The 25,484-nt window shown below is 46.4% G+C and overlaps 2 protein-coding genes across 4 annotated transcripts in view; one reads left to right on the forward strand and one right to left on the reverse strand.

Moving 5' to 3' along the window:
• SH2D4A (SH2 domain containing 4A) overlaps positions 1 to 4,251 on the forward strand; it is a 34,699-nt gene extending 30,448 nt beyond the window's left edge. Inside the window, exons 8-9 of the mRNA XM_083584520.1 lie at positions 613 to 833; positions 2,345 to 4,251. Coding sequence (XP_083440646.1) covers positions 613 to 833; positions 2,345 to 2,437 — 314 coding nt within the window. The 3' untranslated portion in view covers positions 2,438 to 4,251. The remainder of the gene's footprint in view (positions 1 to 612; positions 834 to 2,344) is intronic.
• Positions 4,252 to 4,640: 389 nt separating this feature from the next.
• The window catches only part of CSGALNACT1 (chondroitin sulfate N-acetylgalactosaminyltransferase 1), a 35,348-nt gene continuing 14,504 nt past the window's right edge, over positions 4,641 to 25,484 (reverse strand). For 2 of the 3 annotated variants that reach the window (XM_083583126.1, XM_083583127.1), the window contains exons 2-9: positions 23,141 to 23,252; positions 20,189 to 21,097; positions 15,262 to 15,478; positions 12,677 to 12,778; positions 8,965 to 9,143; positions 7,802 to 7,896; positions 6,265 to 6,346; positions 4,641 to 5,711 (exon numbers count right to left, since the gene is read on the reverse strand). In XM_083583126.1, coding sequence (XP_083439252.1) covers positions 5,428 to 5,711; positions 6,265 to 6,346; positions 7,802 to 7,896; positions 8,965 to 9,143; positions 12,677 to 12,778; positions 15,262 to 15,478; positions 20,189 to 20,819 — 1,590 coding nt within the window. In that variant the 5' untranslated portion in view covers positions 20,820 to 21,097; positions 23,141 to 23,252 and the 3' untranslated portion in view covers positions 4,641 to 5,427. The remainder of the gene's footprint in view (positions 5,712 to 6,264; positions 6,347 to 7,801; positions 7,897 to 8,964; positions 9,144 to 12,676; positions 12,779 to 15,261; positions 15,479 to 20,188; positions 21,098 to 23,140; positions 23,253 to 25,484) is intronic. The other variant, XM_083583128.1, reaches the window with a different exon arrangement.

Here is a 25,484-nt window from a genome sequence, read left to right on the forward strand (position 1 = left end):
ACATACATAGCTTTGACTAAATCCAGCACTGTTTAGGGAGGCCACGAAAGAAGTTTTTCAACAGTAAGTAGGTGCAGAGTTAGGGACGCGGGTGGCGCTGTGGGTTAAACCACAGAGCCTAGGACTTGCTGATCAGAAGGTCGGCGGTTTGAATCCCCGCAACGGGGTGAGCGCCCGTTGCTCAGTCCCTGCTCCTGCCAACCTAGAAGTTCAAAAGCACGTCAAAGTGCAAGTAGATAAATAGGTACCACTCCAGCGGGAAGGTAAACGACGTTTCCGTGCGCTGCTCTGGTTCGCCAGAAGTGGCTTAATCACATGACTTGGAAGCTGTACGCCGGCTCCCTCGGCCAATAAAGCGAGACGAGCGCCGCAACCCCAGAGTCGGTCACAACTGGACCTAATGGCCAGGGGTCCCTTTACCTTTACCTAGGTGCAGAGTTAAGCTGGGAAAAGTGGTCTGATGACTAATGGGATCTTGAACCAGCCAGGTCACTGAATAGGCTGGAAGCTGGTTCACTATATTAGAGAAGATTTGACAGCATCTTTCCAGTGTACAACAAGCCAGCAAATAGTTTTCTCTTGTTTAGCTCTCGCCTTTCATTTTTGGGACAGGCATTTTAACCACCAAGAAAGCAGAAGAACTTCTAAGCGGTTTGGCACCTGGGAGCTTCCTAATCCGGGTCAGTGAAAAGATCAAAGGCTACGTCCTCTCGTATTTGTCGGCCAAAGGCTGCAAGCACTTCCTGATAGACGCTTCCGGGGATTCGTACAGCTTCCTGGGTGTGGATCAGCAGCAGCATTCAACGTTGGCTGACCTGGTCGACTACCACAAGGTGCGCCTCTTGCAATGCTCAACTTCCCCCCCCACCTCATTCTATGACTATGTTGAAGCTTCTTGGCGCAGAAAATGTTATCCTGCAGGACTTAATGCAATGTTAGGTGCCCTGTAAGTGTTATTGGTTGGGACGTGGGTGGCGCTGTGGTGTAAACCACTTAGTCTTGGGCTTGACGATCGGAAGGTTGGCGGTTCAAATCCCACGACGGGGCGAGCTCCCGTTCCTTGGTCCCTGCTCCTGCCAACCTAGCAGTTCGAAAGCACGCCAGTGCAAGTAGATAAATAGGTACCACTCCGGCGGGAAGGTAAACAGCGTTTCCGTGCGCTGCTCTGGTTCGCCAGAAGCGGCTTAGTCATGCTGGCCACATGACCCGGAAAAACTGTCTGCGGACAAACATTGGCTCCCTCGGCCAGTAAAGCGAGATGAGTGCCACAACCCCAGAGTCGTTCGCAACTGGACTTAACTGTCTGCAACTGCTTTTTAAAATGTTTCCGAATTTATTATCTTTGGGGCAAAGTGGATGATGAAAACTGAAAGAGAAGAATGTCTGTGCACCACTTTTATATAAAACAATACCCACCCACCCCACAAAAAGGAGAAGTAGATCTCCAGACACACAAAGCAAAAAATCATGGCTGCTTGTTTATTCCAGGATTTCACTTGCGGGAATGTAGATATCATATGTATGTGTTGTGTTAAAGCTGAGCTCAAATCCACTGGGCGAAGAGCCTGCCATGATTGCTGTTTGAAATCAGATTTCTCTTTACCCCAAGCTATACTGGTATGCTCAGCTACCTTAAATGCTGCTCATCTGCCTGCTCTGATAACCAGCCTGGATAGCTCAGTTGGTTAGAGCATGGTGCTGATAATGACAAGGTTGCAGGTTTGATCCTCGTAAGGGACAGCTGCATATTCCTGCACTGCAGGGGGTTGGACTAGATCAGGGGTCAGCAAACTTTTTCAGCAGGTCCACTGTCCCTCAGACCTTATGAGGGGCTGGACTATATTTTTTTTTGGGGGGGGGGGGGAATGAACGAATTCCTATGCCCCACAAATAACCCAGAGATGCATTTTAAATAAAAGGACACATTCTTTTCATGTAAAAACACGCTGATTCCCAGACCGTCTGTGGGCCGGATTAAGAAGGCGATTGGGCCGGATCCGGCCGCCAGGCCTTAGTTTGTCTACCCATGGACTAGATCAGTGGTGTCCAAACTTTTTTCAAAGAGGGCCAGATTTGATGAAGTGAAGGGCTGTGAGGGCAGACCAAAGCTGTTGACCTTTTTTTAGGATTGAAGTTGTTGAGGGTTTTTTAGGATTTTACCCCAGGAAATAAACTGCCACAGGGGCCAGATTTTAGACATGCCTGGACTAGATGATGTTCAGGGTCCCTTCTTCCAGCTCTAGAATTCTATGGTTCTAAACTGATTGACCACTTTCTAGTAGGAAATGAATGGCTGATTTTAGACCTCTGGAACCTAAATTTGTACTGGCTTTCTTCCTATTAGGAGGAGCCCATCACATCTTTTGGAAAGGAAATTCTGCGTTATCCCTGTGGCCAGCAAGCGGAGGAGCCAGACTACCTTGATCTTTTCGAGTGAAGCCTGACATTTCCGTCCTCTACCATGTGAAGAACCTCTCTTGAATGGGTAGATATGGAGCAGGCAGAAGTTAAGCCAGCTCCCTTCAGCTTTTACAATACCCTCGGAAACGGCGAAGTGATGGTGCGAGTACGTTTTGCTAATCGAGAAGTGAAATCTGGATAGCTGCCAGCAAGCAACAAGAAGATACAAAGGAACAGGAAGCAGAATCATAAAGAAAATAGCAAAAGAATAAATCTATTTTGAAAGATAATTACAGCAATTAAAACTTTCCATAGACACCTTTGTTCAGGCTGAATCCTGCCCTTGTGTGTTCCTGTTCAATCAGGTGACATAGAACATTTCCAAAGTGTAATTCACATTTCCTGTAAATACTTGAAAGGGTTGTATTATTAGCCAAAGCCACAAATGCAGAAATAGAGTTGTCTTCAGAATGGTGGGCCCTCTCTGCTCCCATTAGCCAGTGGCAAGTGAGTGTGGTCAAGAGCAGTAAGGCCACTGTTCGTATCTTCAAACTGCCTCCATTTCCTGCGATCAGACCCCGGTGAAATCATGTCCCTGGCTTATCGCCGTTTTGTCTTTGGAGTTGTTGGGGAGGCGTGCCTTTAAAACCTGCCAGTGTGTCACATCCATGCAGGTTAGTTCTCCTAGCCCTCTCCAGAACTCGCTAGAAGCTGTCTCTGCAGGTGGCAGGTGCTAAGTGAAGCCACGTGACTCCAGCGTGCACGAAGGAAAATTTGTCCCCACGCTACACTGCTACCGTTTTTCTTTCGTTACTCCACAGCCGCCCAGGCAGAAATACTACCTGTTTCAGCACCCAGTGCATTACAGACGGTTGCAGAGTAAATGACCAGCAGATAAAGAACCGTCCTTCGCAATGGATGCTCATGTGTTGCGGATGCAACGATGGGGACTTTGAATGCCGACTTTTGGTATGAAAATAGGGCTGCTGAAAAGGGGTGTTGCTGTTTTTTTGCTAGGAAATGTTAGGAGAAATGTTGCAGGGGTTTTTTAACCAAGCCCTCTCTCTGTAAAGGAATGGACTCATCCATTGCCTGAATCCCATTTTAATTGTGTTCTTCAGTTCACTGCGGAGGACCATCCTTTTTAGATTCATGCTTCCCCCCGGGACTAGAAAGCTGGGTATGAGTGGTTTTGCATTTGCCCCACTGCTTTCCCCCTGAAAACCCGTGGTTTAGCACTGAATCGGGGGGGGGGGGAATGGAAAAGTGTGGTTGGGCCCCCGTTGGGCCTTCATGATTTGTGCTCATGATGGGATTGGAGAGGCTGTACTTGATTCCACTTCCAATTCTGTTTGTGCCTCCAGATGTTTCAGAGTGAACACACTGCTTCCTTTCCAATCAGTGCACGTCCTGTAACTTTCTCCCGATGTCCTGTCACTTTTTGTACCAGAAATGTTCCAGTTTATTCTCTGTCCTGCTTTGGTAGAGCTATAGTACAAAGAGTGCCCCTCTAGACAACAGCACTACAATACCATTGAAGAAGCATCGCAGAACAAATAATAAAGTGGAATCATGTGTGGACGGTCCAGTATAAATCCATCACTAAATGCACTATTATTGAGTCAATAACATGTCGCAGAACAAAAATACTGCTTGTCTGCAGGGGCCTGGAGTGAGAAACTCTGGATCAAGATGAAGGGCAAAGTGGCTGAAATTTTAAAAGAGACTATTTGCCTTCTCTGTGCAGAATCTGGACAAGGCTCCACTAAGTAGCCTTGCTTTTCAATTATCAGTATTATCTAATTGTTTGTACAGCTAGGTATGTCAGGAAATATATACCTTATATTTTCATCTGTGTCTGTATTTAAATGATGCTCTTGTTTTAAAGGCTGGAACCTCAAACACGTAAGGGTAAGAAGAAAACAGAATCCAAGTCGGCAAATATTAATGTCAAGTCATAGACAAAAATCATTGTCTGTTAAATCCATCTCTCCTTAATGTCTCCAAACTGTATGAGGTTCAGTGCAAGTCAGGACTGGTGCTTCTGTGGAAAAGCCCCTCTTGGCTTTACTGACCAATCCACCTGAGGACCTTAGATCTATTCACAAAAACATTTCACCATTCCGTTAAATTGTGCTACATCTCAGCAGCTCTTTGCATGTTAAGTGTGCGCAAAGGGACACAAAACCCAAAGTGCGCTGTTGAGGACAAGCAAAGAATGATAATTGATAGCACTCAAAGACAGGTGACCATATTATCTTTACTGACTCCACAGAAGTTCAGAAGATATGGCTTTGTGAGGCGTGTGGGTGGGTGTATATGAGCGAGAGAGGGAATGAATTTTGATAATGGTGTTGGCTTCCATATAGAGCTAATACATTCAACTTTCATTGTTCGCTTTCTAGCTGCTAGGAGTCATTAGATAAACATCTAAATGCTCGTCTGGCAAGAGAGCCCTGACCCACGCAACTGATCTTGATCCCAGTCATTCTGTTATGGCGCTTATCTAATAACCTCCCTTGAATTGGATTGGTGGCACACATGGCCCAGATATGCGTGTGCATCCCCTATCTAGGGCCACTGGTTACTCACAACAACAGAGTCTAGAAAAAACTGGATCGGGGCCGTCGTCAGTAACCTCACTTCAACATTACAGGCTCCACTCTGTAAAGATCTCCCTGGGATTTCATTCAGTCCAAGTTTATGAGCACCACGCTACCCATTTGATAAAACGTAAAGCTTTGTGTAATCTTACTGTAGCGTCAGTCAAAGCCGGAAAACCACCTTGTTTGTCCTTCAAATATCAAACCGTTGAGGGGCTGGAGGGGAAGCTATTCTCCATGCCACAATGACATCACCCAGTGCTGCAGTGTGGGCACAGAGAAAAGGCTACGGTGGTATCAAAAGCCCTGCAAGCAGTAACCAAGAGAAGCATTTCCTCTCCTGTGAGTGTGGTTTTGGGAACACCCTTCTAAGTCAGATTTTGAGGTTCTTGGTTTTTATCTCCAAGTGAGACCTCCTTTGGCTTCAGGACTTCTTATTGCTTGCTTTCTGCTTGCGCCGATGCGCCTCGATCTCCCTCCTGAAGAACAGCATCCCCAGCTGGCCATGAGAGGCTTCATTCATGGCCTTGGACTGAATGCACATTTTGTACTGCTCTGGGGTCAGCTCATCCAAGCAGTGCTTCTCATGCCAGAGATGGAAGAGGCCCCGTACAGGCGTCCTGACCACAATGAGGTTGCTGTGAAGGTATTTGCGGTACAGATGCACATCTTCTCCTCCCCACCCTTTTATGTCGAGATCAAATCCTCCTAAGGAAAAAAAAAAGACAGGTTTCATGCGATTGTGGCACAAGGAGAGAGACCTGCGGGCCCAGGAACTGAGGGGAAAGCCTTTCAAGAGAAATCAACTGCGCTGACAGTCAATGCGTTTCTTTACTTGCAGAGTCTTTTGGATCAGATCGGGATACGACTCAATATTTTAAAATACACAGTGGTACCTCTACTTGCGTTCACTTCCAGTTGCGTATCCTTCGGGATATATTCGTGGCAAACCCGGAAGTATTTTTCCAGGTTTCGCCATGCGCAGAAGCACTCTACGAGCAGTGCACATGCGCAGAAACACTAAACCGCACTGCGTGCATGCGCAGAAGCGGCACCTCCAGTTGCAGAAACCTCAGGATATGACCAAAGCTCCGGAACGGATCCCGTCCACAACCGGAGGTACCGCTGTATTCCCAAAATGGCTTTGGAGCCTTAAGGGTCCAGAGAAGGGGCTTGTTTGTGCCCCACATAAATGTAACACTAATTTGGCCTTGATCGGATTTAATATCTAAATTAATATTCATTTGATTTCATTTCTTACCAATGTTGATATAATCAGAGCGGTATTGGCAAGTCATTCCGAAACCAAAGTCTCTCCAAAACCCCGTCTCCTTTTTTATAACCTGGAAGAAAGAAAGATGCATTTATCTGTGTATGTGTGCGTGCATATTTCACATAAAGATCATTTATCCCTGTGCGGTGGCTGCAGTCAGGTAACACTCCCTTATCTCTCACCTTTGCAGTTCTTTCATATTCTAAGAGCTACATGCACATGTTAGAATCAGATACACAAGAAGGACTTAGCATGTCTTCAGATGGTCCACCTAGTGTGTGAGGTCCCTACACAGTCCTTGTTTTTAGCTATATCCATACCAAATAAATCTGCCACTGGGTCTCTCCTTGAAACTGTCATGCTGCTATAGACATATTTAAAAAAAAGTAGACTGACATTTCCATCATCTGGAGACAAGGGTTGCTATAATAATAATAATAATAATAATAATAATAATAATAATAATAATAATATTTTTTATTTATACCCCGCCCTCCCCAGCCAAGGCTGGGCTCAGAGCGGCTTACAAGCAATAATAAAAACAAGTTGAATGATTACAACTTAAAAACAAAATTAAAATACAACATTAAAATTTTGAAACATTAAAATATTAAAATGTAGCCTCATCGCAGGAGGAGAAAGGAAAAGAAAAAAGAAAGGGAGGGAGGGAGGGAGGGAATCAAATTGGCTCCAAGCCAAAGGCCAGGTGGAACAACTCTGTCTTACAGGCCCTGCGGAAAGAAATCAGATCCTGCAGGGCCCTGGTCTCATGAGGCAGAGCGTTCCACCACGCTGGAGCCAGTGTTGAAAAGGCCCTGGCTCTGGTTGAAGCCAATCTAACTTCCTTAGGGCCCGGGACCTCTAGGGTGTTGCTATTTATGGACCTTAAGGTCTTCCGTGGGGCATACGGGAGAGGCGGTCCCGTAGGTACGAGGGTCCTAGGCTGTGAAGGGCTTTAAAGATCAAAAGCAGCACCTTAAATCTGACCCTGTACTCTACCGGGAGCCAGTGCAGCTGGAAAAGCACTGGGTGAATATGCTCCCATGCCCCCTTATTGCAAAAAGTCCAGTTTTTTGGGGGGAAGCAGGTTTGTTGCACAAGAGCTCCCAATGAACTGTAATTGCACAACATGAATTTGCTGGTGATGGAATCTCACCTGAAAATAGAGACCAGTCCGAAAGTTCCCTTGCTGCTCTTTCTCAGCATATTGATAAACCACAGTCCTAAGCTCCTTTGCCTTCTAATTGGTGTGTCACAATTAATAATAATAATAATAATAATAATAATAATAATAATAATAATAATATTTTTTTATTTATACCCCGCCCTCCCCAGCCAAGACTGGGCTCAGGGCGGCTAACAACCAATAATAAAAACAAGCTGATTAAAATACAATTTTAAAAGATTTTGAGCTGAAACGGTTCCATATTTTAGGCGAGATAACAGTTAAGTGCGCCTTTTTTTTTTTTTTTTAGTATATATGGATTTAGAACATCATTTAAAGCCATTTAACCCATTTACTTACCAACTGCTGTTCTACAGGTGGAAGGGAATCGTGGTGTCCATAAATTAGGCCTGGGTTATACTGGCTGAAAAGAACTGGGTAAAACACCTTCTTCCCTAAAAATGAGAGTGAGTTGAAAAAACTGCTAAATTTGCATATATATATATATTATTCTGGAATGTGTTGACTTTTATGTTCATAGCCTTAGATTTAAGTTCCCTTAGCGGGGGGGAGGGGGCGGGTTGTATCCTTTTGTAGAAAAAGAATCCAACTTTTTGGAATTGCTTTGTTCTGTTGATTAAAGTGGTACCATTCTGATAGCAACTTTGCTGTCGAGTTCATGGGATCCCAGCTATCCTGCACTTGTGTCACAGGGGCTCTAACCTAGGACTCATCCAAACTTCCATTTGCCCCACCACTTTCCCCTGGGGAAGCCCAAATTTTAGCGCTGAATTGGCGGCATAGCTGTCAACTTACAGATTTGAAAATAAAGGACCAGCAGCCTCGAAAATAAGGGATCAGCAGCCAAAATAAGGGATTTTCCAAGCACAGGTAGGTTCAACTTCTGAGCCCCTCCGAGCCAAAGGCAGAAAGCCCAGCTAGCAGTCAAACGAAGCCTCAAGTGGTGGTTCCCACAGCGCAGCAACCCGGCAAAGGGGATGCAGCAAGGAAAACCACTGTCACCTCTCCGCTGGGAAGCGCTGAGCAAAGGCGAGTCCCCAGGCAACGCGGCCGATTTGATCGGCACAAGGCATGCAAGGTCCACCCCCCCAGTCGTTCGTAGACTCCTTATTGGGTGAGCAATGCAGCGGAGCAACACAGTTGGAGCCTCCCTCCTCCCTGGCCGGCAGGGAGGGAGGGAGAGGAGCTGCTTCCTTTGAAACCCGGGAAATTTAAGGGACATCATCAATAAGGGACAGCAGCGGGACACAGCGCTGGGATAAGGGACTTTCCCGCCAAATAAGGGATGGTTGCCAGCTATGATTGGCAGAGGGGGGGAGCAGACAAGTTTTCTGCTGATTGCTGTTTGTTCCAATTTAGCACTAAAGAGTAGGTTTTCCAGGGGAAAACAGCGGGGCAAAGGCAAAACACTTCGACCCATGCTTTCTAGGCACGGGACAAGCATGGATGAGCGCTCTATGTTGGCTAAACAGACCAAGGTCTATATCTAAGGATAGCTATACCTGGTTGTGTGTTCAGTCTACATGTGTTGAGGAATTCTGCTGTGAAGTATATATCTACGTCACAGAAGAAGAGGACAACATTGCTTCCTTTCCAAAACCGTGCACCCACGTCCAGGCCTTTCCCTCTTGAGAACTCTTCGTTCAGCTGGATGAAGGTATAATTCTTGAAGTTGGCTGATCTATATATGGAGAAATGGCAATATAAGCATTATTGGGCCTCTTTTGTCTTTAGGAAGACAAATAAAGAGTTAAAATAAGCAGCAGCAGCAGCAGCAACAACAACAAAATTCCCCCCAAATAGAGGAAAGATCTAGGAATTAATGTACAGGAGAATACTTAGAACTGAACAGGAAATAAAATATGTAAAACTCTGATATCAGTAAATTTGATACATAATTTTTAAAGACGGGGTATTTATTGTATTTAATCACCCACAAACTGAAGCACTTATAAAGGATGCCTGATGATTGATGCTGGAGAATATGGGGCAATTAAGTGCAGAGCTTTTGGTAATGTCATCATGTTTTTAAAATGGCACATAATTCTGGGCAGTATTCAGGAAGTCGTGGGATACTGCTGAAAGATCCAATAATCATTGCTACATAAGCATATATTACAACTATAATCATGCGTGAGAAAACGTAACAAGATATTTACATAGAGTTACTGAAATATGGGTGGTTTTTATTGCCTTTTGGAATCAAAGATTTGGGGAAGGTATTTGACCTTACTCCTTATTTTTTGTTAAGTTTGATGTAATAGTGTGATCTGCACAGTACCTTCTGCTGATAAGACAATATAATGTCTTTTTTGCATTACTAAATAATACATTGGGGAAATAAAAGGAACCAAAAAGCAAAGAAGAGGTATGAATTGTGCACCGAACAGGAGCATTTGTCACAAGTGAAGAAATAAGAGAGTCTTGTGCCACCTTAATGACAAACAGATTTGTTGTGGCGGCTGCTGGAAAGGCCTTGAGTCCTGAATGCTAAGTTGGCTGATCTGGATTTTGCCGGTTTCCCGCCTTGATGAGAGACCACATCACAAAATGTGCTTTGGGAAATGTAGTAGAGTATTCGTTTATTTAAATTAAAACTTTTTAAGACTGCCCTTCATATCAGTCTCCAGCTGGTGAACGACAATCTTAAAATACATCCCGAACACCAGCATCACAAAAGACTGAAAGCAGCTGGTAAATCAAGGCAGCTTTAAAGAGTATAGTATCTTGATGGAGAGGGATGTGGGTGGCGCTGTGGGTTAAACCACAGAGCCTAGGAATTGCTGATCAGAAGGTCGGCGGTTCGAATCCCTGCAACGGGGTGAGCGCCCGTTGCTCAGTCCCTGCTCCTGCCCACCTAGCAGTTCGAAAGCACGTCAAAGTGCAAGTAGATAAATAGGTACCACTCCAGCGGGAAGCTAAATAGAGTTTCCATGCGCTGCTCTCAAGCCGGCGTACTGCTTCCGGGTCATGTGGCCAGCATGACTAAGGCGCTTCTGGTGAACCAGAGCAGCGCACGGAAATGCCGTTTACCTTCCCGCTGGAGCGGTATCTATTTATCTACTTGCACTTTGACGTGCTTTCGAACTGCTAGGTTGGCAGGAGCAGGGACTGAGCAACGGGAGCTCACCCCCTTTGCGGGAATTCAAACCGCGGACCTTCTGATCAGCAATTCCTGTGCTCTGCGGTCTAACCCACAATGCCCTTGCTTGCATTTAACCCCCCCCCCAAAAAAAATCCCCCAGAAATGGGGCTTCCTTCCTCCCCGAAAAAGCTCAACAACTTTGAGCTGAACCCCTAAAAAACGGGGGTAGATCACTGCCAGTTTTAAATTCTGAAAGTAGATCGCAGTCTCTTGAGAGTTGGCCACCCCTGTGGATCATAATAAAAATATTAACTGGAATTTCTCTTCCTAACAGGGAGCTGAGTTTGATCCAAGTATGCAGCTGACCATCTTTCAGGTCTAGAAAGGCTTTTGAAACTTCCAGCTTTTGAGGCTCCTGAGCTACTGCCATTGGAGCAGATATATATATATATATATATATATATATATATATATATATATGGATTTGGATTTGATATCCCGCCTTTCACTCCCTTTAAGGAGTCTCAAAGCGGCTAACATTCTCCTTTCCCTTCCTCTCCCACAACAAACACTCTGTGAGGTGTGGGCTGAGAGTGGGGCTGAGAGACTTCAGAGAAGTGTGACTGGCCCAAGGTCACCCAGCAGCTGCAGGTGGAGGAGCGGGGAAGCGAACCCAGTTCACCAGATTACAAGACTCTTAACCACTACACCACACTGGCTCTCTTTACTGATATTTATGAGTATTTCTAACTCCTCCATATGAAAAAAAAATTTTAAAAAAATTTCCTTCCAGTAGCACCTTATAGACCAACTAAGTTAGTTCTTGGTATGAGCTTTCGTGTGCATGCACACTTCTTCAGATACACTGAAACAGAAGTTGCCAGATCCTTCTATATAGTGAGAAGGTGGGCAGGGGTATTACTCAGAAGGGTGGTGGGAATGGGTGATTGGCAGATAGCTGTGATGAGCCTGTTGACGACTCTTAACGACTGCAATAGGTCTTACAGGAAAAAGCAAGGGGTGAGCAGGTGAAAAATGGCTTTGTCATGTATAATGAGATAAGAATCCAATGTCTTTGTTCAGACCAGGTCTCTCCATGGTTTTAAGTTTGGTAATGAGTTGCAATTCAGCAGCTTCTCTTTCCAGTCTATTTCTGAAATTCCTTTGTAGTAATACAGCTACTTTGAGATCTTGCATAGAATGTCCTGGGAGATTGAAGTGTTCTCCTACTGGTTTCTCTGTCTTGTGATTCTTGATGTCTGATTTATGTCCGTTTATTCTTTGGCGTAAGGTTTGGCCTGTTTGTCCAATATAGAGAGCTGAAGGACACTGTTGGCATTTGATGGCATATACTATCTGTAACTCCTCCATATGACAGAAACTAAAGCAGTTAACAAAACAAAACCTTAAAAAAAAGTATTTTGCCAAATCGCATCTCTTAGTTGCTTGAAGCGGCAGCTCTAAGATGACAGTGTGTGTCACATTTTAGTCCGGGAAGCATTAAAAAGAACTGTGAAACTTACAAATGCCAAAATTAACAAATGTCTAAATCTGAGGCCCCATTTGAGCTTGGAGCCAAGGCCATTAAGCTCTCCTGCTCCCTCCCACTCTGTCTGGCCCAGGTACCCAGTTTCAGAAACTATTGTTAGGGTAACATGTGATAAGATGCTCCTCTGAACATGTAGACACAACGAAGCGGTTTCCTCTTTCCACCGAAAAACCACAGCCGGGTCATACAACATTGCTGGTACAAAACAGGCCTTTCAACCCAAATGAAAACATGGCTTTACCACTAATGAGATGAGATGGGAAGTGTCATGTACTGAAGTTCTCACCCTGGGCCAGCAGGGGGATACTGTAGATAGTTATGCAAATAAGGGATCGAAAGTGACGTTCACTGATTGGATAGTTTTAGAAAATTGTTACAGTTACGTTGTACTGGAGCTCTATATAAGCAGGCTGACTGAACCCTTCATTCAGTTATGTTCTGGCCTGTGAATAAACAAGAGCTCTTTGAAGAATCGCTGTGTCGTCTGATATGTTCACCCACAACTTAACAGGAAGGGCAGCCCAACAAGCGTTTGCCCTTTGATTTCTGAAGAAAGAACAGCATCCGTGGTTGTACTCACCTGGAGGTGTTTTCAAGGATTCCTTTGACCTCGCTCATTTGTTCTTTCCCAAAGTAAACTATAGTGAGGTGAATTCTCCTGTCCTGCTGTATACCCATCTCCCTGGAACAGAAGTAAATGTGTAAGCTTCCTTCCATTATGCATGATCTGGCCACAGTGACGCACACCTTAGTTCTGCTACTGGTTTTATAATAACAACAATAATTTATTACTTATACCCTGCCCATCTGGCTGGGGTTCCCCAGCCACTCTGGGCGGCTTCCAACAAAATATTAAAATACCGTAATACATCAGACATTAAAAGCTTCCCTAAACAGGGCTGCCTTCAGATGTCTTCTAAAAGTCTGGTAGTTGTTGTTCTCTTTGACATCTGGTGGGAGGGCGTTCCACAGGGTGGGTGCCACCACCAAGAAGGCCCTCTGCCTGGTTCCCTGTAACTTGCCTGGTTCCCTGTAACTTGTGTGGTTTTCATAGTTTCAGCTTGAGTATGTTACATCATGTGTTATATGATGGGGGGGATGGAAGGGCAGGAACGCTCTGTGTGCATTTATGTGCATGCACCTCCCTGGATACGAATGGTTAAAACTGGATTTTGGGACTCGGACTTCTCCGCAGTAGCTGGAGAGAGCCTAGAGACCCCACAAGGTTTGCTCTGTTTTCATCCTGTACAAAGTTTCGGCCATGAGATGCCAAGGAATGAAACTGGGGCCTTTGGCATAAAAAGCATGTACAGTCAAGCCTCGGTTGTTGAACGTAAACTGAGGCGCAGCTTCCGATTGGCTGCAGGATCTTCCTGCACTCAAGCGGAAGCCGCATCAAACGTTTGGCTTCTGAAAAACGTTCGAAAACTGGAACACTTACTTCTGGGTTTTCAGCGTTCGGGAGCCAAAAACAGGGGCGTAGGAAGGAGTGCGGGGCGTGCGGTCCGCCCTGGGTGTCACCCCTGAGGGGGTGACAAAATAGCACACTGCGGGGGCGGCACTTACGCGGGGCCTGGCCTGCAGCGCACCCGAGCCACACATCTCTCCTGGAAGTGACATAGCTCAGGGCACCGCACTGCCTGAAATGTCAGCGTGGGGCTTGTGTCTACCAGGCGGACTTCATGGGCAGCTCGTTGCGCCGCCCCCTGGGTGGATCACTACACCGCCCCCCTAGGCAGATCGCCACGCCCCCACCGCTCCGGGTGCCGGAGCAACTAGCTATGCCCCTGGCCGAAAAATTCTAATATGGAGGCATTCAGAAACCAAGGTTTGACTGTACTCTTCCACCAAGCTAGGGAATAAGGGTAAGGTAAAACCTAAAAGAAACTTAATAAAATTGTAAATAATTAATGCGAAACTAAATCTACAGCCTTGCCTGCGCTGATGCTCTGTGTTATGTATTGAAGTTCTCACCCTGGCCACCAGGGGTATTGTGTACAGTGGTACCTCGGGTTACATACGCTTCAGGTTACATACGCTTCAGCTTACAGACTCCGCTAACCCAGAAATAGTACCTCGGGTTAAGAACTTTGCTTCAGGATGAGGACAGAAATCGTGCTCCGGCGGCGCAGCGGCAGCGGGAGGCCCCTTTAGCTAAAGTGGTGCTTGAGGTTAAGAGCGGACCTCTGGAACGAATTAAGTACTTAACCCGAGGTACCACTGTATATAGTTTTCACTCAGGTCCACATCAGTTAATTTAGGCGGGAAACCCTGGGGTGTTGTTGTTACAATGTTGACAGCCGGCTGCCTATAAAAGCCGGCCGGTTGAGCTGTGTTCAGTTCAGTTCAGTTCAGTTCAGTTCAGTTCAGTTCAGTTCCAGCTTACTTATAAAGAACTACTTGGAGAAATCTCTGTGTCGTCTGCTTTGTCAACCCACTACTTAATACTCTGCTTGCATACAGTGGTACCTCGGGATGCAAACGGGATCCGCTCCGGAGCCCCGTCCGCATCTTGAACAGAACGTAAGATGCAACTGTGCATGTGCGGGTCACGGGTCACCGCTTCTGCGCATGCGTGTGACATCATTTTGACCGCTTCTGCGCATGCGTGAGCGGCGAAACCCGGAAGTAACACGCTCCGTTACTTCCTTATCACCGCGGAGCACAACCCGAAAGTACTTATCCTGAAGCGTATTTATCCCGCGGTATGACTGTATTGGGACGCGGGTGGCGCTGTGGTCTAAACCACAGAGCCTAGGACTTGCCGATCAGAAGGTCGGCGGTTCGAATCCCCGCGACGGGGTTAGCTCCCGTTGCGGTCCCTGCTCCTGCCAACCTAGCAGTTTGAAAGCACGTCAAAGTGCAAGAAGATAAATAGGTACCGCTCCGGCGGGAAGGTAAACGGCGTTTCCGTGTGCTGCTCTGGTTTGCCCGAAGCGGCTTAGTCATGCTGGCCACATGACCCGGAAGCTGTACGCCGGCTCCCTCGGCCAGTAAAGCGAGATGAGCGCCACAACCCCAGAGTCGGCCACGACTGGACCTAATGGTCAGGGGTCCCTTTACCTTTACCTATGACTGTATTTGTAAGAAAAGCTATTATTACCAAAGAAGAAGTATTGGGGCACAGCTGTGGGGAGGGCAGTGAGAGCATGCAGCTTTACTAACCTGAAATTCTGCATGAATTGCCGGAACTTGCTGGCTCTTTTAGCCAGTGGGACTATAACATTGATAAGGGTGTCGGCCATATTGAGGTTTTCATTCTTAACTTTCATGATGGGGCCAAACGGTCTGAATAGGACAATTCGCTCAAATTCGTATGCTTTGCCTCCCTTGAATATCAACTCGTACAGAGTGCCTTTATCTCTTTCTATCCGACGAAGGCCTGTCAGGGAAACAAAGGGGAAAGCAGCAGTTAGCAAGGAATTTCAGAAGTGAGTGCAGATTTATACTTTGTTTTTTTCTGCTCACATGGAGAGAAAATGGAGCACTCGGGGCTTGCTGCAAGACTCATTTTGTATTCCCTTGATTTTGTGATTTTGTAGGCAAGGTTTTCATCTCCTTCTCAACTTCAAAACTTTCCTTTTAAAATTTGTTTTCTTGTGAATCTCCTAGGAAGATGAGCTGAAGTTCAAGCTACTGAGAATGTGGAAAAATATAATGTTACGGGAAGAGTTAAGCACAGTCCTGTTTTGGTTTTTCAGATACTCTTCTCTTCAGCCCCAACAGCCGCTCCTATTTCATTTGATTCACATAAGTAGGCAGTTAATTAAGAGAGAAATTGGCTGCTTATTAAATATTTGTGATGCTTTGGCTGGGGATCGGGCCCACGGACACATTTTGGGACTATTTCTGCTGGCCCTTAGACGGCTTGTTAAGCAAGATGAAGACAAAGCAACATTACAAACTGGGATGTGTGTAAACTCAACTGTAAGAACAGCGCAGAATTTGAGTAGCCTTCTGTAAAGCCAGGGGCGAAGGAAGGCTCTCCGGCACCCAGGGCGGGGTGTCAAGGGTCGAGGCGAATCGCCCAGAGGGGAGGGGCAAACCACCCATATGGTGTATGCGCGGTGGCGCTATGTACAGCGCATGCTTGAGCGTCCTACAGACAGCAGTGGGATCCTCCGCTCAGGGCCTCCACTCAGGGCAGCGGAGGGATCCTCCGCACACGGCTGTGGCGGTGTGATGGCGGCGGCTTGCGCAGAGTGCCTTCTTGTCACCCCCCATCAGAGATGGCACCCGGGGCGTACCCCCCCGCCCCCCCTTCCTCCGCCACTGTGTAAAGTGTATTTACTGGGAAATCTCCTTGGCACCGACAGTTAAATTGCTTCCTGTCAGTTGCTGTTGCGGTTGCTCGAGAGTAACCAGGCAACACTCCCACCTGTCTTTTACAGGCTTTATTTTGGTGCAAACTATTTACAGTGAAGAGCGTCATAACTTCATGTCTGGCTCAGTCGCTAGCAGAATCCGGGAGTGGTCTGTTTTTGTACCTCCCCCAACATAAAAGTCTCATCACCCCCAGCCTTTTCCGCCCCTCTCTGCGCCTCAGACTACTGCGCAGGATGGGCGATGGCAGAGGCGTGCTCCCCGCCTCTCTGGCTTGCTCAGGCTCGGTGTTAAGGCTCTCACTAGCATCCTCTGGTCCTTGGATCTCTTCCCCTTGCACCTCGTCCCTGGAAAAGGAACTGCTTCGCAAGATTTTTGGAGGCTCCCTGTAACACAACTGCCCTTCTGTCTCTCCCCTTTGAGCCGCTGGCAGTTCCCTGACACTTCCCAAAGGTTTCGATGCTACAGCTTCCTTTAGATATTGTCTGATAAAAGGGTCCTCTCTAGGCTCCGGGGAGGGTCTCCTCATGAGCTGGAGGCGCAGCAGGGCTTCGCTGAGGCTGTACAGTCTCCCAGCTAACAGCTGACACGTGGGGTAGCGCCAGCCGAGGAGACCCTCCCCGAAGCCTGTCTTCTTTGTGCTCCGACACTGATATAATTCCACTTACCCGCCCATAATTCTGCGCACTAACAAAATGGATTTCAACAGGGACAAATGTAGGGTTCTACACTTAGGCAGGAAGAACCAGCTGCAAAAATATAGCACATGTGCAAAGGATATAGGGGTCTTAGTAGACCACAAGCTTAACATGAGTCAACAGCGTTAATTGCTGTTGTTGTTGGCATCCGTCCATCTCAAGAGACAATGAAAGAGTGCGCCATTGGGGGGGGGGGACTGTGGAGGTGTAAGCGTGGGCAGTGTATATGGAAGTCCTGGGCTGCCCAGACAACAAGACTTGGCCTCTTGGCCTCACTGATGTAGCAAAAATAGCTAATGCTATTCTAAGCTGCATCAACAGAAGTCTAGTGTCCAGATGAAGGGGAGCATGGGCATAGCCAAGGGAGGGCAGGGAGGGGCAGCTGCCCTCCCTGAATCAAGAAAAATCAATAAAAGTCATAGCAAACTGAGGTTCTGCCGTCTCTAACAAAAGGCCTGCACTCCCCCCCCCAACAAAAATCCAGGCTATGAAGGGAAGTAATAGTACCACTGTATTATGCCTTGGTAAGACCACACCACAGAGCCTAGGGCTTGCCAAGCAGAAGGTTGGCAGTTCGAATCCCTGAGATGGGGTGAGCTCCTGTTGCTCGGTCCCTGCTCCTGCCAACCTAGCAGTTCGAAAGCACGTCAAAGTGCAAGTAGATAAATAGGTACCACTCCGGTAGGAACGTAAATGGCGTTTCTGTGCGCTGCTCTGGTTGGCCAGAAGCGGCTTAGTCATGCTGGCCACATGACCCGGAATCTGCGACTGGACCTAATGATCAGGGGTCCCTTTACCCTTTACCTTTACTTGGAAAGCTGCACACTTTTAAAAACATGTTTCAACAGAGCCATTGCAGCAACTGGTGTGTTTCCTTAATGATTCCCGTTCTCATGAGTCAAAGTCCTAATCCTGAAGCAAGGAACTGCCACTGAAAGAGTTAAGAAGTGGACTAACTTTGAAGCTGTGTTGTTATTCTATTCTGTAGGAATGAAGATGACTCTGCAGCTAGAGGAATTGCATCAGATGAGATGAATGTGCTCTGCTAGACTTTCAGGAGACGATTAAGCAGTTTTGCTATTGATATGCAAGCCAGAAGAGTCTACCCTTTGCTTTGCTTTTTCTAAAGAAGGCTGCCTATGAGTGCTGAGTGGAAAGAAAATCAGTCAAAATTGCTTCTTAAGCAACTGTGTGCAGCAGAGAAAGTTGGAGTTGTGCTGGACATCTGCCAAACAATTTTCCAAACAGCAGTGGATTGATCAAATTTGGGATGCAGTGATTATATACAAACTTACTCAGCAAGTACAGAAAGGAAGGTCTTCAACTGTTTTATTTAAAAAAGCTGTTAAAGATGCCATGATTTCCCTTTTTCTTGTATACAGAAGTCTTCCAAGTTTCTGATCACATTCCAAGCAAATATAGATGCTCATTTCCCCTTATGATTCAGCTAAATAATTTACACACCCAAACTTTGTCAACAGTTACTTCGCTCCTCAGTTTCCCATTCCCTTTCATTTTTCTCCAAAATATCGACCTTGCTATTATTTTTATATTCTTCCTTTTCATTGCCTGTATTTTTAAATTTTATTGCAAGTATTAAAAATGAAACACAAAAACTGGTTGCTGCACTTAGAAGAAATTAGATATACCTAACAAGGCTCAGTGGGACGCGGGTGGCGCTGTGGGTTAAACCACAGAGCCTAGGGCTTGCCAATCAGAAGGCTGGTGGTTCGAATCCCCACGACGGGGTGAGCTCCCGTTGCTCGGTCCCTGCTCCTGCCAACCTAGCAGTTCGAAAGCATGTCAAAGTGCAAGTAGATAAATAGGTACCGCTCCAGCGGGAAGGTAAACGGCGTTTCCATGCGCTGCTCTGGTTCACCAGAAGCGGCTTAGTCATGCTGGCCACATGACCCGGAAGCTGTACGCCGGCTCCCTTGGCCAATAAAACGAGATGAGCACCGCAACCCCAGAGTCGGTCACGACTGGACCTAATGGTCAGGGGTCCCTTTACCTTTAACAAGCCTTAAATGATGACAGTAGGCCCTTTGGTTTAAACCTGTGGCTGTGGCTCCCCACCCCCCCAAAGCTTCATTTTCGTTGTTATCCTGCCCTGGGCTAAGCTGGGTTCCAATATCTGAAAGAATACTACCTGGGAGAAAACATCTGGGGTTGGCTGGGGGGTTGATAAGTAGTGGACGGGGGTAGCGGGTGGGAATTTTGCTAAAGCAAAAACAGATACTGCATTCCCATTTTATGTGTTATTGTTATATGTGATGTGGTGGTTAGAAGGCTGGACTAGGGTCGGGGAGTCCAGTGTTGAACTTGCTGCTCAGCCACAAATCCCACTAGGTGTCCTTGGGCCAGTCGCAGTCTCTCAGCCTAACCTACCTCACAGGGTTGTTGTCAGGTTAAAAAGTGGGGAGGAAGAGAACCAGATATGCCACCTTGAGCTCCTTGGAGCAGCCTTTCTCAACCTGTGGGTCCCCAGATGTTGTTGAACTACAACTCCCATTACCCCTAGCTAGCAAGGCCAGAGCTGAGGGATGATGGGAGTTGTAGTCCAACAACATCTGGGGACCCACAGGTTGAGAACCACTGCCTTGGAGGAAAGAGGGGACACAAATGTAATGAATTTATTTAAAAAGCAAAATTTGCCTCAAACAGGCCTTCTTCTGTCATCAGAGTGTTTGTATAAGGGTCCTGGTTTCATTTTCACTAAAACCCATTCCACACATTAAGTCTTTTAGGTATTTACCTAAGATGTTTGGGAAGCATACACTCCCAAAATGTGATTTGTGAATTTAACACAGATACAGATTATCTGGGGAAAGTAATCGGAGAGACTGGCACCAGGTAGAATAGGCCCTTTGTTACTGTTCAATTTCTGGAGTCTTTCTGTATTTTGCTACTGAGCTTTACCAAAGGGACATTGGAACACTAGCACTTTTAATCCCATCCAAGCCTAGCTCGGCTTCTACCTGAGGACAGAAAAGGAGTCTCCCACCTTGTCTAAAGAATCCCCTTCAAGAAACTCCCTCACCAATCCCTGAGTGACTCCCAGGAATACACACCTTCTATGAAGTCAGAGGGGGAATACGCCCGGCGGTTTGTGTTGCTGTTCCTCTCCGGGCTGTTCAAAGTCTCCAAGCCCAGCTCAACAGCCTCCGCCAACTCATCTCGCTTGTCCTTCCGTACCGGCTTCTCCTCGGGGTGACGCGTCAAACCCATCTCTAGCTGGTACACTCTGTGAAGGGTGAAGCTCTCAAAGGGCACCGCGGCATACTCATTGGGCAGCTTCATTCCCGTGTGCACCTCTGCTTTGTCCACCTGGGAATGCAGGAACTGCAAGAGGGCCTTCTGGGGCTTCTCGGGGTCCCGCCGGTCTATCCCCACTCCCAACGAGTCCGTGCTGTGGCCTTGCATGTTCTTCAGCTGCTGGCTCCTTTCCTGGAGCTCATCCTTCAGCTCTGCAATCTGCCTCTTCAGGCTGCTGATGTAGTCCCAGTGGTGTTCTTCCCTTTCCTGCAAGATCGCCTGGTACTCCTCTTTCCCCGTAGGGCTGTTGGCTCTGGGGAAGGCAAGCTGCTGGTTGTCACCTCGCGGGGTGCAGGCCAGCATGTAGAGCACGGACACCGCACAACACAGGACCACCAGCAGAACGGCCACCCGAGGGAGCCATGCCACGATCCCTCGACGAACCATGTTCTGCTAAGCATCCGGCGGCAGCGCCCACATATTCCTCCGGTGCCAGGTCTAAGGTTTGCAGCAGCTTTCCCCAGGACCCAGTTTGCAAGCTGCCTGCATGGGCACACCTGGATTTGTTGACGAATGCTCTCTTAGCAGCGTGCAGGCAACGTGGAGGGAACAGGAAAGCATTGCATACATCAAAAGGCAAGCACAAAAGCCAACAGTGTGAGGCAACTCAATGGCATCAGCTGATGGTGTTTCAGTCTTGTTGGCTGGAAGCAATGGAGAGCGATCTGAAAGGCAAATTAGATGAATACACTGTGTGAGGAAATTCATCTTCAAAAGAGGCTGTTTTACTCAGGTCTGACTCATTGCAAGATATGATCTGTGGAAATGAAACCTGATCAACAGTTTGCTAGGGCCTGGTGTTTAATAGCTTCCTTTAGAGGTGTGTTACAATGGTACCTCGGGTTAAGAACTTAATGGGTTCTGGAGGTCCGTTCTTAACCTGAAACTGTTCTTAACCTGAGGTACCACTTTAGCTAACGGGGCCTCCTGCTGCCGCCGCCACATGATTTCTGCTCTCATCCTGAAGCAAAGTTCTTAACCCGAGGTACTATTTCTGGGTTAGTGGAGTCCGTAACCTGAAGCGTCTGTAACCTGAAGCATCTGTAACCCAAGGTAATAATAATAATAATGATATAATAATAATAATAATAATAATAATAATAATAATAATAATAATTTATTATTTATACCCCACCCATCTGGCTGGGCTTCCCCAGCCACTCTGGGCGGCTTCCAACAGAATATTAAAATACAATAATATATTAAACATTAAAAGCTTCCCCAAACAGGGCTGCCTTCCGATGTCTTCTAAAAGTCTGGTAGTTGTTGTTCTCTTTGACATCTGATGGGAGGGCGTTCCACAGGGCGGGTGCCACTACCGAGAAGGCCCTCTGTCTGGTTCCCTGTAACTTGGCTTCTCGCAGTGAGGAAACTGCCAGAAGGCCCTCAGCGCTGGACCTCAGCGTCTGGGCAGAACGATGGGGGTGAAGACGCTCCTTCAGATATACTGGGCCGAGGCTGAGGTGCCACTGTATTTTATTTTATTTTAAATGTAGGTTGATTGTCTGGGCTCTCTGCACGTACTTAATGAGCCAATGTAGCCTTGGGTTTTGCACTGGGGCTTTCCATGGATGGTACTCTTTGGTTCATGATCCAAAATAAAGGTTGGGTGGAGACTGTCTCAAACGGTTCCCACCGGAAGTTCTTCTGAGACCACCATAAGGTTCTTAGGGCAAAGACACCTGGATCTGTAGTGGTGTCATGGATGGTTGATTGAATGGACAACTGCCAATGGTTTTTTAATAATGGTGTTTGGAAATGGAGCAAAGAAGCATTTTGAGATGGCAAAAAAGGCATTCCCTCATTTCTTTTCTGAACAAGAGGTCTCCCCCCCCCCCCCGGGGCATGCCTAGTCTTCAGTTACATAGTTTCTGATTATTCAATTTCTTGCTGTTACTGCAGTGATAGGTAAAGGTAAAGGGACCCCTGACCATTAGGTCTAGTCGTGAATGACTCTGGGGTTGCGGCGCTCATCTCGCTTTACTGGCCAAGGGAGCCGGTGTACAGCTTCCAGGTCATGTGGCCAGCATGACTAAGCTGCTTCTGGCAAACCAGAGCAGCGCACGGAAACGGCGTTTACCTTCCCGCCAGAGTGGCACCTATTTAACTACTTGGACATTGACGTGCTTTCGAACTGCTAGGTTGGCAGGAGCAGGGACCGAGCAATGGGAGCTCACCCCATCACGGGGATTCGAACCGCCGACCTTCTGATCAGCAAGTCCTAGGCTCTGTGGTTTAACCCACAGCGCCACCCGCGTCCCCTACTGCAGTGTTAGAGAACGACAATTTTAAAACTCGGCCTTTTGGCTGATAAAACTGGTCCACCAAAATCCTGTCTCTCCACAGTGATTCTGTGAATTGACTCACTGAACTTGCTACTCCAGTTGATTCATTGTCAATAACACCCATCTGGAATTGTGTTATTTAGTGTGAATGTTTGAATTGTGTGACTGGCCTTTGCTTGGAGAGGAAGTCTGAGCTAGCCGCAATGTACTTCTCGGATCTCAGTCGAGGGAAAGGCAACGTGCTGTGCAAGTGTTTTCCCCCCACCTCCATGCCCTGTTCAAGCTTAGCACCTAATTTTTGAATGTTTTACCCAAGTCAAATTAGGTTTTCACAATAAGGATGCTTGAAAGATTTTTTAATTCCAATGTTCATTTCACAAGGCGGCAAATAATTTACATTGATATCGTGGACATGGTCCTTACCTTGTAAAATTCTTATTGTTCATCCTTGGGGGTGCAGGGAGTGAGAATGGCTCAGCAACCTCTGAAAGGCCCAAGTTCCTTGGCACATCCAGTTAAAAAATGAGGTGGTGCCCTAAAAGACCAATATCACAGATTACATACCCATCTTCTTACCAGGAGGTCCATTCTATGTGATGCAGGAATCAGCCCACCCTTTGGGATTCGTTCCCATTACATATCAGATAAGTGCTGTCTCTATTCTCTCTTTGGTGTTTGCTGAAGACCTCCTTTTTTCAGCAAGCCTTTCAAGTGGAGATTCTTATCTCAGCCTGTGTCTCTTTGGATTTGCAATTGTTTTATTGTTGAGTGTTTGGGGATGTTTCTGCTGATGGGAAGCCAATACATTTCCTTATATTGATGATAATTTTATTATTTACACCCCATCCATCTGGCAGGGTTTCCCCAGCCACTCTGGGCGGTTTACAGAATATATAAAACATAATAAAGCATCAAACATTAAAAACTTTCCAATACAGGGCTGCCTTCAGATATCTTCTAAAAGTCAGATAGTTTTTTATTTCCTTGACATCTGAAGAGAGGGTGTTCCACAGGGAGGGCACCACTACCGAGAAGGCCATAGTTCACAGTTAATGCATATGTTACTTTGAACCACCAGTGGGCACTGGTCATCTAGCAACCCAGCCAGCACTTGTTTGTAAGCCTCTATGTCTAAGTTAACTTCACCCTAAAGAGCTGAGACATGTTGCTGTTGTCTCCAGACAAGATGTCTGCTATTGCCCTCCCTTCTGTCTCCACTCACCACTCATCCTATAAATAGTTCCTGCATGCATAAAGCCTTTGAACTCCAGAAACTGTAAGTGCTTGTTCCAATCTAGTTCACCCAAGCTGCAAGGTCTGCTAACAGTTTCATGGGATGCCATTCATATAGCAGATGACCCTCTTCCTGAGCCTAAAGAACCACTGTCAGCCAGCGTAAGCTCGGCATACAGCACCTTCATATGTTCATCCCTCCGGGTTTGTTAGCACTTACGAATGCACTGTGTGGATGTTGACTGGAAAATCTGTTTGAGTCGTTCTTGCAGTATTACATCATCTTTACTTCATATTCCTTATGGCTATTTATATTCGTTTGAACATCCATTTTTAAGCATATGTCATTTGCTTGGCCCTGAGGACTGCCTATGGTTGGAATGCATTGGGCATTCTTAATAAAAAGACAAGCTACTGAGTTTTAGCACCAGGCTGAGGCCTGCCTCTCCCTCCATTCTTCCCATATCAGTGTCAACAGCTTAACACCTTTCCCCTCTTTTAGGCATTTCCCAAATGCCTATACCCTCCAGTCTCCAAGTGCAAAGTGGCTTCTGACAGATAGCTATTCATCGAAGGAGGTCCACAAGGCGTATGAAATGCAGCTGTGTCCCTACACTTCATTTCGCACAATTACGCCTTTGACAGCAGTGATAGAAGCCATGAAAGGATTAGTTGTGTGCTAACAGTATAAACTAAAATTACACCTTACCAATTTAGATGAATACTCCTGTTTATTTCTTAAAGCAGCAGCAACCTTCAAGACTTTGGTCAGAGAGCCCTTCAAACAGCAACTGTCAAAAAGTTCTCAAGAGCAATACTTTCTTAAATATACAGGCCCTTATTCAGAGATCCTTCCCTACTGCACCAGTCGTCCCATCTCCCCCCCCCCCCCCCGTTTTGGAACTTATTTTTTTGGGGGGGGATATTCAAGGAAAGGTCAGGGGACATTCAATGGCAGGGGTGTTGCTAGATTCTTAAAAGGTCCATGGCATAAATTTGCATACAATTTCCATATGCTAATTTGTTTTCTTGTAACTACACATTTAGGCCTTTGAGCAATTTAAGGTGGGAACACAACAAAGGAAAAGTACTGCAAATAAAGAATCCATCCCTTATGATTACACAGGCCCCAGGATACTGTGTATAGCTTTTCTCAGCTGAGTTGCATCTTTTTCCATAATAAACCCCGTTATCTCATGTGTTACTTGTTGTCTAAATTTCCAGAGGGGTAGCCAGAGTTAGGTGGTTGGAACAAAAACAGCAAAGAGTCTTATGACCCCTAAAAGGCAAAACTTTGATGTTATCATCCAAAGGCATTTCACAAAATTGAGTGTTATGGGCTACTCATTCTCATATAAGACAATCCTGTTTTTCCTGTTTGTTTAGGAGGTGGGAATATAAGTCAAAGGACACTAAAGAGGCAAATAGTTGAAATTCTACCTGCTTTTTAAATCTTTGGTAGTTAGGTAGTACATTTACTTAAATTTGCATGGATCTGTTTGGTTTTCTTTGGTTAGGAGGTGGTAGCACGGCT

This window comes from Podarcis filfolensis, assembly GCF_964270895.1.
Source record: "Podarcis filfolensis genome assembly, chromosome: 13".
Lineage (NCBI taxonomy): Eukaryota > Metazoa > Chordata > Lepidosauria > Squamata > Lacertidae > Podarcis > Podarcis filfolensis.